The sequence below is a fragment of the Homarus americanus genome, unplaced genomic scaffold (genome assembly GCF_018991925.1).
Source record: "Homarus americanus isolate GMGI-L3 unplaced genomic scaffold, GMGI_Hamer_2.0 scaffold44060, whole genome shotgun sequence".
NCBI lineage: Eukaryota > Metazoa > Arthropoda > Malacostraca > Decapoda > Nephropidae > Homarus > Homarus americanus.
The window spans coordinates 3,037,345-3,055,860 of NW_024756871.1; the positions used below are offsets into that span (position 1 = coordinate 3,037,345).

At 41.7% G+C, this 18,516-nt stretch overlaps 1 protein-coding gene across 10 annotated transcripts in view; it reads left to right on the forward strand.

Annotated features, from left to right (window-relative positions):
- Positions 1 to 3,464: 3,464 nt before the first annotated feature.
- Positions 3,465 to 18,516, forward strand: part of LOC121857049 (cyclic AMP-responsive element-binding protein 1-like) — a 42,112-nt gene continuing 27,060 nt past the window's right edge. For 9 of the 10 annotated variants that reach the window (XM_042352905.1, XM_042352907.1, XM_042352908.1 and 6 more), the window contains exons 1-3: positions 3,479 to 3,595; positions 11,947 to 12,017; positions 15,904 to 15,965. In XM_042352905.1, the coding sequence (XP_042208839.1) occupies positions 11,979 to 12,017; positions 15,904 to 15,965 (101 nt within the window). In that variant the 5' untranslated portion in view covers positions 3,479 to 3,595; positions 11,947 to 11,978. Of the gene's footprint in view, positions 3,596 to 11,946; positions 12,018 to 15,903; positions 15,966 to 18,516 lie in introns of all 10 variants that reach the window. The other variant, XM_042352913.1, reaches the window with a different exon arrangement.

The window sequence follows — 18,516 nt, forward strand, 5'->3', positions numbered from 1 at the left end:
ATTTCACTTTCAAAAGACAGTAAAAGGTAAGTTCATAGTTATGTGATTGATTCATAAGCAGTTATCAAGTTTCAAGTTCGAGCAGCATTTTCCTGTTTTAGTCGAGTTTCCAGTTTCCACAAATTTTGTTTCCCTATTTAGAAAAATTCTAAAATCTCTTTGAATATAAACTTCAGACAAACTTTCCACTTGGAGTCAAAATACTTTTCAATAAATGAATATTATAACAAATATATGAACTTTTTTACAATTTGTGTTGTGCCGTTTTTTAAATAAGATAATATTTATGAGGTCATCTTTATTGACATATTACTGAAGTTGTAAACGCACGTAAGTTTTAACTCAGATGGTTATAGCTTATATTAATGGTGTTTGCTCATAGAACTTGTGAAGATAAAAGTCAAATAAAACCCCAAGTTCTATGAAATTGCTTTATTAATACAAAAAAATAAACTTTGGTACACATCTGTACACCGGTGCTGCATGTGTCGGCGACCAACCCGTTGGGGTCTCTGTCGCTGAACAATCAACTTATCAAGCACACCGCCTAGGACCATGCCCACGCCAGGACCAGGTGCATGAAGACAGGCGAAAGTGAGAACTGAGGTAGAAGGATCCTAAGTGGAGTACTGGAAGTCTTCAGTGTTCGCTGTAAGAAGAACTGGAGACCACGGTGTGTGCAGGGGCAGCGTGCTCGACGTATTGGGGTACGCTGTGCTCCACGTATTGGGGTACGTTATGTCCCACGTATTGGGGAACTAACTAATAATGTATCAGATGGATCACCTTGTAATATTATGAACGCCTTCTCTGCAGGTTTTGACCACATCAATAAATATTGAGTGCGTCATAAGACGGGTTTCAATCATTCTCTTCGACTTTCCCGTAACCTGAACGTCCTTAACTAAGGCGTTTACAATAATAGTCTATAGTTCAGAGCCGCAATAACATTTAGATTACTATAAAGAGGGGAGCGGGGCTGTGGGCGGAGCTTGTGGGTGTGGTGGAGAGGTGGGGAACTTGGGGGTGTGGTCCTTCCTCCTGAGGTTGTCAGTATGTTTAATGAGTCACAAATCACTCGCTCATTCACGGTCACTATCTCAGTCCCACCCACACTCACTCACGGTAACTCACTCGTCATGGTAACTCACTCATTTCACCATTTAATTAGTTATATTTCTTCATTTACTTATTTTTTTGTGTTCATGTATTTTTATTTACCTTATTACTCCTTTTTGAGTGATCTATTTGTATGTACCTTTGTCAAGAGTTGTTTAATCACAAGTTTTCTAAGTTAATTCTTCTTACAATGTTGAACGGAATTTAAAAAAATTTGGTGCAAGTGGTTGACGTAGATATGGTTCATCATACTAAAAAATGATGGAGATTTTTTCCCTAATTAATTTTCACAAACCAACTTAACAACTACGAGATTTGCCACTGTTTTGATTATTATTATTATTGTTCATGTTTTGTTTATAAGCTACAACCATGTGGATATGTTGTCTTAACGTGTCTTGTTTCTTCCAACTAATGTTTGCAGAGATCAATTCTACCACACCACAAGGCAGCGGCGGGACCTTGAGGTGTAAGCAACGCCCCAGTAATAGAGGCGGATGTGGGGATTCTTACCTTAAAATAACACTTACCTACATCACAGGCAACTTCCCCATTACCCGAGTATATACTCAACATTCTCATTTGAATATACTAAATATACTTATGTTTGATTCCCTGTTTTGATATCTTGCAAAAAAATATAACATGATTCTTGCTGTGGTGTTCAGTTCCGATCAATATATAATATATTTTTTATAAATTAATTTGATAGAAAGGCTTACTTTTGCAAGTACCAACTGGTCACCTAAAGAATATCCACCATAGTTTATTTCACCTAAACATTAACCAAACCTAATCCCCGCAATTACTGTTAGGGTGGCTAAGCTTTAGGTGAAATAAACTGAGGCAGAGATTCGTTAGGTGATCATCTTACCCCAGCGTTGGTGGTACAGCAGTAGCACCTGTATATCTGAAAATGTCCTGGGTTCAATCCCTAGCTTGGGACAGGCGTGAGAAGAGTTATCCAGTGTGACACTTCCAAACATGGCAGGTTTTCTCCAAGTACCACAGTTTCTTCTGTACTACCACTGGACAATAAGGGTCACACATAACAAAAAATAATACAACATTTAGTGAACGGCTAGTAAACTGATTAAAGGTGAAATGATATATCAATAAAAAAGAAAATATATATGGGAAGTTTTTATTGTAGCCATTTTCTTTGAAAAAAAGAGAAAATAATACTAGGATTATCAGTAACTAAACTATTCATTACATGACATTTTGAACAAGTCTTGATGTACAAGTAGGTTGTATTTTCAGCAACTAGCATATTCACTCACTCACTTTATTACATATTGTCGTTAATACTTCCCTTCAACAACGAAGGTCTATAAGCGCGTATCAACGTTAGCAATACACTAATTCAACAACAACGAGAAAAAAATGAGATAGAATTCTCAGTATTGCCAGCATGATGACATTCTTATATAGATTGCGTTTAAATGTCCAGAAATTATCAGATTATTGAAAGTTAATGCAGTGACATGGGTCACCAGTTATCTATTTCTCCGTGAATGGAAATTTAGTTATATATTTTTTGTTTATCGATATGTTTTGTTTATCGAGATATGTAAGAAATTGTTTTTATACTTCACAATATATTCTAATCCGGTGACTCGGGTATAGAGTTGGTGCCTTATCCTTGGTATAAATAGAAATATATATAGAACCTATTTAACCCAGAACACTCGCGGGTAAATTAATGAAAGGATATGCAAAGCTAAATAAATAAAGAGTCAGTGTTGCCAAAGTGAACACTGCCGATGGCCACATCACTCACACGTGTTCCTACGCAAATAAAACTAGTTCTTGATAACTCCTTCGAATCTTTGTTTGAACTTTAGAGTTACGAATTTTGAAGCGTATTTCTGATGAATGCTATATAATAAATTTATTAAAACTAATAGAATACTCGTCATTATCAATCAATATATCTGAAGATCCTAAGAGCTTACGTCATACTTTTCCAGGGAATAGTACGTGACACGGTAAACCAATAGGAATGCATGACGCAACAACAATCAACCAATCACAATGATTCTTATATCTCAGTACGGTAAGTAGATGGAAACCCTACAATACCGTGTTAAGATTAGTGAATAATTTAATAAACATCCGTTCAACCACCATCTAAAGTTATCAGTATTCTCTGTGCGTCATTTTGTCGCCCAACTCAGCAATATTTATATTATATATAAAAACAATAATTACAACAGAATTCGAGAGGTTTCTTGGAATAGGTGTCATATGGGTCGAAGATATAAGGTCAGATTGGACGAAAAATTATGAAAAATAAATGAAATATGGTGACATGTGGCAGTGTTGGCGCGCGGAGGAATACACTGTGGGTGATGGCGGGCGGGGAGTCTCGGCCGTGACGCTGTGACGGAGCTCTGACGTGGACCCTGACGTAGACGCTCATCTTCCAGTAGGAGTTCGAGTTAGCGTCCCCGACTGTCGACGTAACGGCCAGGTAAGGTCCCCATCAACAAGTTCCCGCCATTCTGTCAGCCATTAGCCCGCCACCCGCCCAATCGTAGGCCTGTGAGGATAAACATGGCGAATTCTGGACATTTTTAAGTCTTGTAGTCAATGGCGTACAGAAATGGAAGCAACAATCGCTGATATGATGAAAAACGGAACTGTTGTACTGCTGGGATGAGAGAGACATTGTTTATACCTCGTACATATGTTAGTTAATGTTGATTCGTAGGCCTGTGTGTCGAAATGTGTAAACAATGGCTTGATTTTGTTATTTGATCCACCAAAATGTCAAGAACAGCGGGAAATGATGATACGAGTTTGTTGTGGTGTTTAATGATTTATACTTGTTAAATAAGCTGCTGTTAAGCGTTAATGAAGACGATGGCACACGCGACACTGTTGACAACTGATGATGACTGCGTGATGATGCACTTTGTTTGTAAGATAAAGCTGGGGATAATCAATGTGTGTGAGCAGGTGCGCCGCCACGCAGGTGTGATTGGAGGTTCTGTCCGTGTGCTGACCACAGTAAAGCCCAATCTTTTCCTCGTGTCCTACCCCACATGTGTACATCAGTCCGCGCTAACTACCAAACTCTTTAACCTTTGTATAGTCTTTAACTTACTACGCCATTGTGAAAGTTAGTTTATTTTTTTATATTGTAATCATGTGGTTATCCTAAGTCGCCACCACCACCATTGCCAGACGTAGATTGTTGTGGTTTGATTATAGGCATTAAGAAAAAAAATCGAGATTACACCGATAGTCAGGCAAAACGCTGTATTGCTTGGTTTGATTTTTAATTGCATATTTTTACTAGTGATAACGCCAGTATGCAGTATTTTGAGTGTGTGAGGGAGGTGTTTGTTGCCGTTACTAGAGCTACGTGGGCGAGCGAGTGCAGCCTACGCACAGGTCTTACTAAACACCGAAAAAAGCCTAAAGGTCTTCTACAAACAGGTTTTGTGATTTATTATTTTTTTATGAATTTTGAAGTTCAACATCTAATGCCTTATGAAGGATTACTTTACTAATAATTATGCGACACAAATTGTAATTATTCGCGTGAAAACAGGTGATTGCCACTTGTCACTTACCAGGTAGTTAAAATAGTTCACCAGTAAAAATGTTTGTTGCCGAATCTAAATATTAACTTTTATGCATGATATATGATGCGTTAAGAGAACATTTCCTTGGATTAGGATAATAAAAACCGTAAACTGGCAACTGGTGTGTTGCAGCGCCACTGTCCTTCTGCAGCGGCAAAAAAAAAAAAAACTTGGTAGTCGTCTTTAATTATGCAGTGGTGGCCACGACCAGTCGCTGGTGGTCGTTTTCGTTCACCTGCTACTTGTGGCGTCGAGAGTATGCACTGTACTCGAGTTTGTTCCAGGTTTCTCAGAAGTCTGTACGATAATCTTTGCCCATAAATGGAGCCGCGTCCTCGAGGTACTCGCTTAACCTCTGACATGAAGACCGCCGACAAAATAATGAATTTGCACGGAGTCATTGTCACAGCATGAAGCGAAAATAATTTATAAGTTATTGGGAAAACTTAACGTCGAGTATTCGGACACTACTTTCCCGGGACTGACCAAGTCTTTACATTATTCAGCAGTAACGATTTCTGAAATGTGCATTAGCTGACGGGGAGCATTGAGGAGTTACTATTTGTGTAGTAAATGGTTTTATTTATTACTTGTATTAATTTTTCTGTAAATACGCCAATTTATGGTAATTAAGACATCAATAGGGGGGGGGGGTAAAGTAGACAGTTGAACGACCAGCCTCTGGAAAAACACACCGGATGGAGCCTTATCTGGATGGGCGGCGCTGCCCACGCTGTTATCACGTGCCTCGTACTCAATGAGCGCTCCTGTAACAGCTTGACAGCCAAGACTGAAGAAAACTGTACCATATTTTGGTGGACAGTGATCTGCTGTTCATAATTTGACCTTCCGTAATTATTCGTTGTCTTTACAGACATGTTTTTAAATATATATTTTTTTAAATCGTGGACGTTTCCCTCGTTCGATAGATGTAAAATGAATCCTAGAAGTGTACTATTTTTTTATTGCCTCGGTGATGATTATGTTAAGAAAACTGGTGTGCGAGGTGCTATGTACTGTATTGTATATAATGTACTGTAGGTAGATACTTATTTTTTATACAGCAACTATAACGTCTTGCACTTCTGAAATTATAATTGTTATAAATATCAGGAAAACATTGGTGGGAACACTCAGAAAAAGAGTCAAAATACTATATAACAATTACAGCGGTTGGAGGCTCTTGAAGAACGGGTATTAAGTGGATTATTTTGTCGCTCTAGTAGGCTGTATTGTAAATGTCTGCTGTATACTGTGTATCCCATCGGTAGGCTGTATTGTGCATATATCCTAGAGTAACAATATTTTAAGGAGTTATTGGGACTCCTATAATGCACAGCATGTCTCAACATTCGGTCTTAAGCATTGTAGGGTATCACGTACGCTTTTGAAGACACTGGTTTTTAACATAGGGTTCGGGCCTATGTAGTTATTTAAAGGATTTAACTTGAGAGTTCGGTGGGTATTTCTTAGCATCTTGCTCTCTGTATGGATTTTCATGGGGGCGTTTTACTGCATGTGCAGTTTGCATTACAAGCCACTTGGGATGGTATCAGTTTTTTTTTTTTTCAGATAAAAATTGCCGGGTACTATACTTATATTTTTCAACGTGAAATCAGGTAAACAAAACAAATAATCCACAGTTTTTAGGTCACAAAGCGCCAACTTAACACGTTTTAACGATTATGTGCACAGACGCAGCTACTATTGGCAATTCTTTATGTGCTTGGAAGAGGAGAATTTCTCAATTGTCGAGAGACTAGGGCGTATTAAGACGACTGGCTTGGCAGTGCCTGTCTTACAGTTCAATGGAAGATCAGCCCTGCCTTTTCGTGTGTGTGCATTGAGGAACTGGGGACGAAGAGGGGGCAGGAGCGTGCATACTATACCGCCGCGCTCCCTAGCCACTACTGCGGTGGGGGGGTGGTGTGATAACCTCTGTCGATAAGGTGGTGCCGCGTGGACTGTGTCGACGTGGTAGGCGGCGCAGGTGTGCCAACCCACCCGGTTTTCGTACAGGCTGAGCATGTCCAAAAACATAGCTGTCCGGTCACACACAGACGAAAGCTTGTGGCAGTTTGTGTATGATTTGGGTTAACATTTATAAAGTATAGACTGTTGGGACAATGGGAAACTAAAACATTTTTACAGCGTAGTTGTAATATTGGTATTGTTCTTAATCATCCTCAATCTCAGCTTTTATTAATTTGGTGAGGTGTGATAATATGAACCATAGTCGAGGTTGGCGAAGAAAGAATAACCTTTAAAAGTGGTACAGTACGTGGTGCTCCCTCTCACCTTTACTTCACGACAGAGCTTATTGGTGAATGGTTTGAATTACGTAGGCAAAATGTTTAGTACTTTCGTTTCGCTATACACATGACTCGTTGCACAGGGACATAGTTTCGTTGAAGATATAACCAATTTTAGATAAAACAGTTTGGTCAAACAACGATTTTTGCTAATTCGGAATTTTAAAATTCGTATGTTGAGTGTTTGGCTAATTCTGAAAGGCATTAATTCCTAATAAGGTTGTCAAGGTGCTGGAACTTGTACAAGAACTAGTAAAGAGCCTCCTACATCATATGCACTTGTACATCGTGTCACCAGAGACCTGATAAGCTTTTATCGGTGTTGGTGGTGTTGGCACCTCGATTACTACCTGAGGAATGTGTGTACAAGTACAACTGTCATGGTCAATCTGCGGCTTGTCCATTGGCTGATGGTGCACATCCCCCCCCCCAATTAACAGGGTAGAAAATCAATCAAGCACTGGTCAGCTGTGCCACTTGTCAGACAGATCCCGTACAGATTATTGGATTTCAGGGGAATGAGTGATGAAGCAGAATAGTGTAGTGCGGTGTCCACTGTCCGTCGTCGTCATGTGTCGTTTTTGTTCATCTCATATTTTCACTCCATACATTTAATTAAATGTCGTCTTTCCTGGTAAATGGTGATCTGAATCCTCCTCACAGGTAAACCTACGCACAGGTGCAAACTGTCTGGCTGGCAGTAAGAGCTGTAGGAACTTTTGGAGTTATAAATATGTGAGAGCGGGCGTGTGTTAGCAAGTGCCCTGACGTCATCAGGTGCGTGTGTCGACCATGACGTCATGCCCCTCGCTCTGCTGAGCTAAAGTGGTGGTGCTGGGCGGCGTCACGTGCTCCTGATGCTTCTCTTGTTATTGTCCACTTGAGCATGCATTCCGCCCTTGATGAATATGGTAGTTCTTATCTTCCTGTAAGTCGCTAGTTTTAGAAACATTTGCGCAAGAAGGTATACAAAAGCGGACAGCGATATTCATGCTTTCCTTGACACTATAAATGCCCAGAATATTCGGCAAAGCGCTTTGGTCTGCCGCTTTGTGTGCAGAGTGCTTGTCGCAGGTAGTCCTTCACAAATGCTAGTAAGTTTCATTATTTCTACTGTACAGACGTGTCTAGAAGTGAGTCATGTAGTAGCAACAAGACCGACAATCTCTGAGATTTGATAGTTAAATTTCTCGGTAACTGGAGACTTGAGGACCCATCTGAGTGACTCATTACGACACTCAGTCTGCTGCAGGCGAGAAAGATTATCTACGAGAACCTTGATTCCGGATTCCCAGTGGGTCTTGAGTTGAATATTCCCAGTAACCATAGAAACTGATGCTTCTCTCGAACTTGGCAAGCCTGAGTAGATGGTGTACAGTACCGGGAATTAAGCCACGGTGGAAAAGGGTACACGGGGAAACAAAGTCATCCGGTGTAAGGAATAAACTCCCAACACACACCATAGGACCTAATGTGGGATGGCATTGTCTAGAATCGACCTGAAGATGAAACACGTTAACACCCAATATGGCATCAGAATTGGATTGGACTTATGACACGTTACATCACCACTAATACTACTAAGGAGACGATATTAACCTACACAATTGTTTTATATTATACGATGCTCGTTGACCTGGGTGGAGGAGTGAGTGGAAGTTGTGTAGTGTCGCACCAGCTAAAGAAACCTTTTGTTTTTGGTGTGGTACAAGATGTTTGTTTACTCTTGAGCCTCACTATTGTACCTGGCGAGTCAGTGAGTGTTGTTGTGGATCAGCGGAGGATATGGTTTAGTTAGATGGTTAATGGTATGTGTGTGTGGTTATTGTTAGGTTGGGGGGGGGGGTCTGAGGTTGGTCAGTGGGTGTAGTCTTTAGGTGTTTTAAAGTGGGTGGTGCATCAGTGGGGGTTATCGTTAGGGGGCGGTGCAGTATAGATGATTTAGGTGAGTGGGTAGTTATAGCTATGTGACAGGTGAGTCACTGGGGGGTGGAGGGAGGGGTGGTTGTCATATATTCCCGGAGGGAGCGTGGCGTCACGCCTGGGCGGTGGGAGGATGACGTCATTAGTGGGAGGGAGGATGACGTCACCCTTTTGTGGAATTCAGAGCGACGGGAAAAAATTTCGCTTTCTTTGTATGCATATGTGCTTTTTGTACACAGTCTTTGGGATCTTTTTACGTAACTATGTATATGTAATTTTTAGTAATCTTCTATAGAGTCTTTTATGTAATCATTATAAATTTTTATCATTAACAGGTAAAAAAATATAAAGGATTTTTAGTTGAAGTTGCGGGCTATTTCTCTCACTGTGGCGGCGTGAGTATTGTGTCGTGGGTTAAAGTGGATCAACGGCGACCCGGCGGCCTCTTACGTGACACAGGCCAGCTGAGCCTTAGTTTATTGTGAACCTCAGATAAGAGAATGGTATCGTCTCTCTCTCTCTCAGTTGACCTTTCAAGACCAGTGATATAAATGGGTCGCGCACCCCACTGTGAGGATGAACTTGACCTCTGACCTGACCTGTTCACCTCTTATACTCCCAATAAACTAGCCTCCGTACGGGTGTGGCCGAGGGGCGCGTTTGGAACTATACTCAATAGATGAAGAATCTAGTTAGGCTTAATACATGAAAGGTTGCTGGTCATATGGGCCCCCTCCCCCGGTCCTCATAGGTCCCAGAACTCACGAACCTAATCATTAGAATCAAGGGACCTGTTAGGACTGGTGGAGTCATTTTAGGACAACTGGCCATTTTTGGTAGTGTCGGGTATAGTAGATAAGTCAAGATATTTCCTTTATATAACTCGTCACATTCTGACTTGGTGTCCTAACGTTCACATCCTTCACCGAAACGTCACTCTTGTAGGATCTCTCGTTTATGACTACAAATGAGTCCTCCAGTCGTAGCTCCTCCCCCCCCCCTCCTCCCCCAGCTCCTCCCCACCTTGCTCCTTCCCCCCAATATAATCTATCTTATAACAGTTGGAACACAGTGAGAGGAAGCAGGGGGGGGGGCTCTTGCGCTAGTCAAACCTCCAGCCCAAGTGAGTTAGGTTAAGTTGAGGACCCAGTAATATCCCGTCAGTTGTGCGTCATACAGTGTGTTATTTTCCTCCCCTGATTCTTTAAAGCGTGATATAGTCTGATATATGTCCGTTAAAAGCCACTGTTATTAGCAAGGAGGAGGGAGGGAGGGAGGTGTGTATCGGCTGTAGTAGAGGAGAGATGTGGTAGTTCTCGGCGGCAGCTTCCTGGTATACCAAATTATCCCGAAGTGTCTCATCATAACACCCAGCTCCCCTCACCACTGGCGGCATTGGTTGGTGATCTCATGTACGTCATCCTATTTTTCCCGCCAAATGTCCCAGGGTTAATATTCCCCTCACGTTAATTTAAGTTCATTTCATGGTTTGGGTTGGAATCATAACCTTGTTCAGTATGAAATGTTGTATGGAACTGTGGATAATGCTATGGAGTGCCTGCTATACAAATTACTATATGTATAAACACTAATAATATGTATAAACTCCTGCGAAGAGATGGTATATATATATTGCATTCACCATAATTTACATACAGACATACATTACTGTGTTTAGATTAGCATGTTTATCAATTGCTTGTAACATTGTGTGTATATTATTGTTATTAATGTTGTCGATATTTAAATGAGGTGTAATGTGTTTATATATAAATGTTTGAATCAACATTTATGAAGGAAATGTATATAGTTTATTAGTGGGTTTTGTTTTTATAGTGTGGGGGCGTGGCCTTGTAAATATGACGTCATAATTTGGCACACAGCGGCAAGCCAATAGGTCTCCTGCGTTAGGTTGGCTTGGTCACGCCCACACCTAACAGAGCATCACCCTGGATAACATTAATTTACACTTATAGCAAACTTCATCATTTCAACCCTCACCTTACTCTGTTAAGATCGGGGGTAGAGTGAGATATCTTCCTCCCAAGTTGTCAGTCAGTCAGTCAATCACTCACTCAGTTAACTGGATGAAGTGGAGGGGGTGAGTTAGAGTACTGTGAAGGTTGGGGGGTGAGTTAGAGTACTGTGAGTTAGAGTGCTGTGAAGGTTGGGGGTGAGTTAGAGTACTGTAAGGTGTGGGGGTGAGTTAGAGTACTGTGAAGGTTGGGGGTGAGTTAGAGTACTGTGAAAGAGTTGTGAAGGTGGAGTTAGAGTACTGTGAAGGTTGGGGGTGAGTTAGAGTACTGTGAAGGTTGGGGGGTGAGTTAGAGTACTGTGAAGGTTGGGGGGTGAGTTAGAGTACTGTGACTGTGAGTTAGTGAGTACTGTGAAGGTTGGGGGGTGAGTTAGAGTACTGTGAAGGTTGGGGGGTGAGTTAGAGTACTGTGAAGGTTGGGGGGTGAGTTAGAGTACTGTGAAGGTTGGGGGGTGAGTTAGAGTACTGTGAAGGTTGGGGGGTGAGTTAGAGTACTGTGAAGGGGGAGGAAGGTGTGTGGGGGGGTGTGTGTGTGTGTGTGTGTAGGAACTCGACAACTGGTGATTAATATATTCACTGCGTAGTTTGTTTGATCTGTATGTGGACTATATTTCCTGGTTAAGTAATGGCTGTGTTAACTCCTAGTGCTGTTTATATGTGGAGGCAGCATAGTATAGGGACTTTTAAAGAGACAATGAAGGTTTTATTATTTTTTCGTCGTTGGTTTAATAATTTCATATCATTTATAGTTACATGAGGAAAGTATAATATTAGTAGTAGTTTTATCAATACTTTCGTTCTAAATGTTATGTTTTTTTAGGTTTTCGACGGCGATGCATTGTGAAGTATTAGTAAGATGTCAAGGGTTAACCTAAAACAAAAAGTTATTTGTGTATCTGTGTTCGGGGTTATTTAAAATATTTATCGCCTGTACTTTTTTTTTTCTCTTCGGTAAAATTAGATTCGTGGGAACAGCCTAGATCGTCTCCCAGGATGGCTTCATACCAGCCACAGTCCCACACCTATCTCCAGGCGAGTTATTTGACACTTTTTTACGGGTGAATTATATCGGAATGCGACGTAAATCTTAGAAGCGATGACTCACAACACTGTATAGTACCGTTAAGCTTATATGGCAGTAATGTTGATGTTGGTTTAAGCTTTGGTGTTAAGTATGGTTTTTAATGCCACTAGAAGGATTTACCGAGGCCGGGGAGATGGTTTAGCTTGTTTGTTTATGATGACAGTCCTGATTCATTACGTTAAATTCTCACTGGGGTCGGGAGCGTGAGTCAGCCAGTTCGGAATACTTTACTACCACTAATTAGGACCAATTGATAACCATTGGTAATCCATCTTTATGTCGCAGTTCAAGTGAGCCATATAGATGTGGTCTCTCACATACGGTGGGCAGTACAGCACAGTATAGAGACTTTAACGGGGGAACCTTTGATGGTCCAAGTTTGTGTTTGAAGCTTCGAGTAAGGCAGTTGGAAGCGTTCACTTATGTCTAGCTCGGGATGGATTTGATATATGTGAACCTTAGAGAGAGGAGGGTGGTATTGTGACACAAGTAGGCAATTTGGAGGCGTTGTCTCAGCTCCAGGCAGGAGTAGAATTAACGTATAAACCTTGTGAAGATCCGCGCCTCTTGCTGCCGCCCGTGTGGTGTAACAAGAGGAGCGTTTTACAGCGGAGGGGGGGAAGTTGTTGTTACCTTACTAACACTGATGACGCGTGTTGCTGACGTCACAGAGTGGCTGTTGACGTCAGCCTGCGTCCGGTAAAGGCTTCTGTGTTATCGCTTAGTTATCATGGCTCTTTCTGTCTCGCCTCACCTCACCTCTTCTGCTCGATGACCCCGTGGAATTATGCATATTGGCATACGTGTGTGTGTGCGTGCGTGTGTCAGTCGTGGTAAATTACTATCATAGTCTTGATTTTAGTCTTGGCTGCGATTCTGTGACCTCCACTCTTGGTCGTGACCTGAATCTAAATGTGAAGAAATGTTGCCATAGTGAAGGTGGCCGGCGGAGAGAGAGGGGGGGGGGGTAGACTGAGAGAGAGAGAGAGGGGCTGAGTAGACTGAGAGAGAGAGAGACTGAGAGAGAGCTGAGAGAGAGAGAGTGGGGTAGACTGAGAGAGAGCGAGAGGTGGGGTAGACTGAGAGAGAGAGCGAGAGGTGGGGTAGACTGAGAGAGAGAGAGAGAGGTGGGGTAGACTGAGAGAGAAGAGAGACTGATTCGCTAGTTCAGTCCTCCCTCTTAATTAAACTTGAGACGTCGGGGCACAACTTCCCGGCTCACCTGTTTAATCCAGGACACGAGGCTGAGAGTAGGACAGAATGATGTTGAAACGTGTAAGTCTCTTATAGTGTAGTGACGTTGTGTAGTGTCCTGTAGTGTGTAGTGTAGTGTAGTATGGTGGAGTGTGTAGTGTCCTGTAGTGGTGTCTTGTAGTGTAGTGTCCTGTAGTGTAGTGTCGTATAATGTAGACGTGTAGTGTAGTGTGGTGTGGTGTGGGTTGAGCTGTCGTCACCCTCTTCACCACCTCCGTCGCCGCCTCTTCTACTTGATTGATTGATTAGCCCGAGACTGTGTGTTTGTATGTCTGGGCGTGGATGTGTGACAGATTCTTTGATTTTTTTGGGGGGTGTATTACTCATAGGATCAATACACATGATGAAGTTCGCGTAAAAGTGGCGATTGTGGCGAAGTTGTTGGCGAATATCACTCATAGGATCATTAGACGTCGAGTACACGTGACACTGGCGATTATAGTGGTGATGATTCGTCAGATGTCTGTCTGTCTGTCCCTCTTTCAGCCAATCGGAATAGGTGTAAGGGGGTATCACGTTCCTGTAGACATAAATAAAGAATAAATAAATAAACAAATAAAGAAAGACAAAAATATACGTATTCAGATTTATAGTCTGTTAACTAGAGTAAAACCTCTATTAGACGAACTATGTGTAGAGAAAAATCCGTTATATCGAGGGTCTGTTAGTTGTGATACCTCCATATAACGAACTATATAGATATGAAAGTTCGTTATATCTAGGATTAGTTTGTTATGAATGTCCGTTATATCGAGGGTCTGTTAGTTGTGATACCTCCATATAACGAACTATATAGATATGAAAGTTCGTTATATCTAGGGTTAGTTTGTTATGAATGTCCGTTATATCGAGGGTCTGTTAGTTATGAAAACCCCCATTTAGTGGCGTTTTATTTAGAGAGGCGTTCGTTATATAGAGGTTTCACTGTAAGCCCAAACAATTATGTCAAGACGAGTTTTGTGTTTACATTGCAGTGGTCATTACCCCCCTCCCCCCTCCTCCTCCTCCCCTTCCCTCTTAGGTTTTTGAGTACTATGTTTTAACCTTGAGAGTACGATGACTTAGGGTTTTTGAGTACTATGTTTTAACCTTGAGAGTACGATGACTTAGGGTTTTTGAGTACTATGTTTTAACCTTGAGAGTACGATGACTTAGGGTTTTTGAGTACTATGTTTTAACCTTGAGAGTACGAGGACTTAGGGTTTTTGAGTACTATGTTTTAACCTTGAGAGTACGAGGACTTAGGGTTTTTGAGTACTATGTTTTAACCTTGAGAGTACGATGACTTAGGGTTTTTGAGTACTATGTTTTAACCTTGAGAGTACGATGACTTGGGTTTTTTTTAGTACAATGGCTTGATCAGAGGTTGACAATCAAATGGGCCCCCAGAACCTAATAGGCCCCAGCCTGACCTAACCCTTAGCATTGGGGCCTGTTTGATTACCCACGGAAACACATATCACAGCTGTGTGTTGGGACTGTCCTGTGTAGTGCTTGGGAATATTGTTTGCTTGCTGTGTGTTTGCTTGTTTGTATTGTTGACGATTTGCTTGGAGGAGACACGTTTAAAGTGTGTGTGTGTGTGTGTGTGTGTGTGTGTGTGTGTGTGTGTGTGTGTCATCTTGTAAAGCTCGCCTGGACGCTATTGACCTTGCCCGAGTAAATGGAGGTAATTTGATGGGAAATACATTTATACTGGTTTTAGATAACGTTTCCTTGAGTACATCATTGATAACGTTGATGGTGGAGAGTAAACGTTTTGCCCAGGTAGATCCACAGGTTAATGGTACGTTTGCCCAGGTAGATCCACAGGTTAATGGTACGTTTGCCCAGGTAGATCCACAGGTTAATGGTACGTTTGCCCAGGTAGATCCACAGGTTAATGGTACGTTTGCCCAGGTAGATCCACAGGTTAATGGTACGTTTGCCCAGGTAGATCCACAGGTTAATGGTACGTTTGCCCAGGTAGATCCACAGGTTAATGGTACGTTTGCCCAGGTAGATCCACAGGTTAATGGTACGTTTGCCCAGGTAGATCCACAGGTTAATGGTACGTTTGCCCAGGTAGATCCACAGGTTAATGGTACGTTTGCCCAGGTAGATCCACAGGTTAATGGTACGTTTGCCCAGGTAGATCCACAGGTTAATGGTACGTTTGCCCAGGTAGATCCACAGGTTAATGGTACGTTTGCCCAGGTAGATCCACAGGTAGATTATTAACCCGTCACTAATTTTCTACCTGTTAATTGTAATGATGTTCTCAGAATAGATCTTAAGCATTATTGAGAGTCATACCTGTACCTTAATTAGTGGAAAGTAATGCGTGTTGGGTAGTTAATACGTCTGGGGGTGAACTGGTGGTAGTGTGGGTGATACCGAGACATGAGCAGGAGAATGTGTTCAAGGGTGTATAGTGAAACCTCCATATAACGGACTTATATCTCTACTGTATATAATCCGTTAGATGGAGGGTTTCACATCTAATGGACCCTGGATATAATGGACTTTTCCTCTCCATTTAGTCCGCTAAATAGAGGTTTCGCCGTACTATGTTGACAATGTTTTTTGGTTTTGTTCTAGTGGGGAGGAAATACAATGCAGGTTGCTGATCGTAACGTCCGCTTTGCCATGGAGACTATCAGGTAAGTCGCCAGCCTCTCACATCACCACATAACCCCTTTGAAGAGGTGAATCCACAGGTGGGATCCTCTCTCTCTCTCTCTCTCTCTCTCTCTCTCACATAGTTTGTTTAACATTACTTCACATTTTCCCCCACATCAGAATCAGATGACAGCTATGCATTATTGGCAAGAGATTGCAGGTCAAACGGGCCCCAACCCAACCTGCTTAACCTAACCTAACCTAACTACCTAACCTAACCATCAGGATGTATAGACTGATTAGGATTGGGGACCCATCAAGACTAGGCCCCCCCCCCCCCAAATCATTAAATGGGGCCTAAGAGGACTGGATGGGGCCCGTTTAATGACCAGATATCATGTGGGGAGGATAACTATACCCCCACCTGTGGCTTCCCTCCGTCTTTGCTATACTAAGTCCTTGTGTTATATCTCTTCCTGTAGTGAAAATTGTAGTTTATTTATGTAGTAAGTAGTGTAGTTGATGAGAACCTTTTAGTAATGATTTTGTAGCCAGTTGGAAGATCCCATTTGTGTATTTAAAAGGTTGGATGTGTATGGAAGAATCTATTGGTGACTTAAACATTGTAGGTGAATAATAAGAATGTTTTTGTGTGTCATGAATGTAGTTTTGGGCTCAAGAAGAAAATTGACTTCAGGTAAGGAGTGTTTTTAGTGAGGTAAATGATGAATTATTTTATATGTTGGGTTGAAGAGCATCGTGGCAACTGAACCCATTAATTATAGGGCATCATCATCATCATCATCATCATCATCATCATCACTACTACTATCGCCATTATCACCATCATCATCATCATCATACATCATCTCGGCAATTCATCATCCCTATAACTCGGCATCTCTCTAACTCGGGTGAATAGACTAGAGAGGGACTCGAGAAACTGTCCTTTGCTACTTCATCTCTCTAATAGTTTTATCGGTGTATATACGTAAATCGGGAAGGCATACATAGAGCTTGTTGACGCAGCCTTACATACTGTGCATAAGTTCACGTGAGAGAGAAAATCTGGTCCACTAACTTTTCTTTATTTTTATATTTTTGGTTATTTTGTATATTTTTTGTTGTTGAGGCTTATATACTTTTAGTGTAGAATTATTCCAAGTATTTATAATGAAATGAAGGATATAATGGGGGGTGTGACGTCACGTGGCTGTGTAGCGGATTTCCAGGCGGATGCAGGAAATAGAATATTTTTGTGGGTTCTACAGAAAGACACACATAATCACACTATCATTACCACAAGTTTACGTTAATCCTAAGTAAAAAAAAATATAACGTTAGTGACACCATAACTGTATGTATTCACCCTCACGTGTTTTGTTCTTCCTGGGAAAAAAAATTTGAAGGAAAAGATTGCGTGACGTCACAGCTAACTGGAAGGCCGGAAGTAGTGAGGATGTGTGTGTCTGCCTGTGTGTGTTGTGTATATGTATATATTGGCATGTATATTGTATTCTTTGTGATTTATATGTACTGTTTAAGGTTGGATATACATGTGCATTATTATGTATAGAATGTATGTTTATATTATTCTGTTTAGGGTTGAATATACATGTGCATTATGTATATACTGTGCATTATGATATACTATGTGTTGTATAATGTTCGTCTTGTTTATACAGTGGGCTGACACTCTTGACCCGTAGTTAACAAACAACCAGTAAAAACAATGTTCATAGCGAATCATTATCTCATTAATTAATAGCAACTTGGAATAGCGAATCACAGTAAGAACAACTTGACAACAGTGATTAGTAAATAGATAAGGGGACGATTAGATATGGCTTAACTATCTGTCTTGGCCTCTTCAGTTACCCCCCGTGTGTGTATGTGTGTGTGTGTTTACTGTGTGTACTTTGTAGACTGAGAGTGTATGGTGCAGGAAGAGGGTGGAGGTGACTCAGGAGGTGGCTAAGCTTGGAGCGGTATAACTAGGAACATGACGTCTCTCTCTCTCTCTCTCTCTCTCTCTCTCTCTCTCTCTCATATCCCGACCCCTTGGCCTCATCCATATTAAAATGTCACTTTACTCATACTGGGAACACTGGCCAGGTTAGGTTAGGTTAGCTTAAGTGAATCTAAGAGGAGTAAACTAATATTATCGAGATGGGTCGTGTCGTGACCTAGGTTGGGGGGGGTGCCAAGGAGGGTTCATTCAAGGACGTCTCGCCTGACCTGACCTAATCTTAACCAGACTTCATTTCAATCAATATATGGGATGTTGGGCTAAGAGAGCCCCAGTCATCTAGGTGTGTGTGTGTGTGTGTGTGTGTGTGTGTGTGTTTAGAATGTGGAGCTCGGGAGAAGAAGGCGGGTGGTGGTGGTGTTAGTTGGGGGGAAGCTTCAAGGCCAGACAAGGGCCTCCTCCCCACTCCCCCTCGACCATGTGGTACGGTTAGCCTTGAAAGAGATATCTGCCGGAGTAACGGACTGAGAGAGAGAGAGAGAGGATTTTTGTGATGACGTAATAAAACAAATCCCCCGGGTCAGGCAGCGTTCTCCTCACTTAACCTAACCTAACTAAGCACT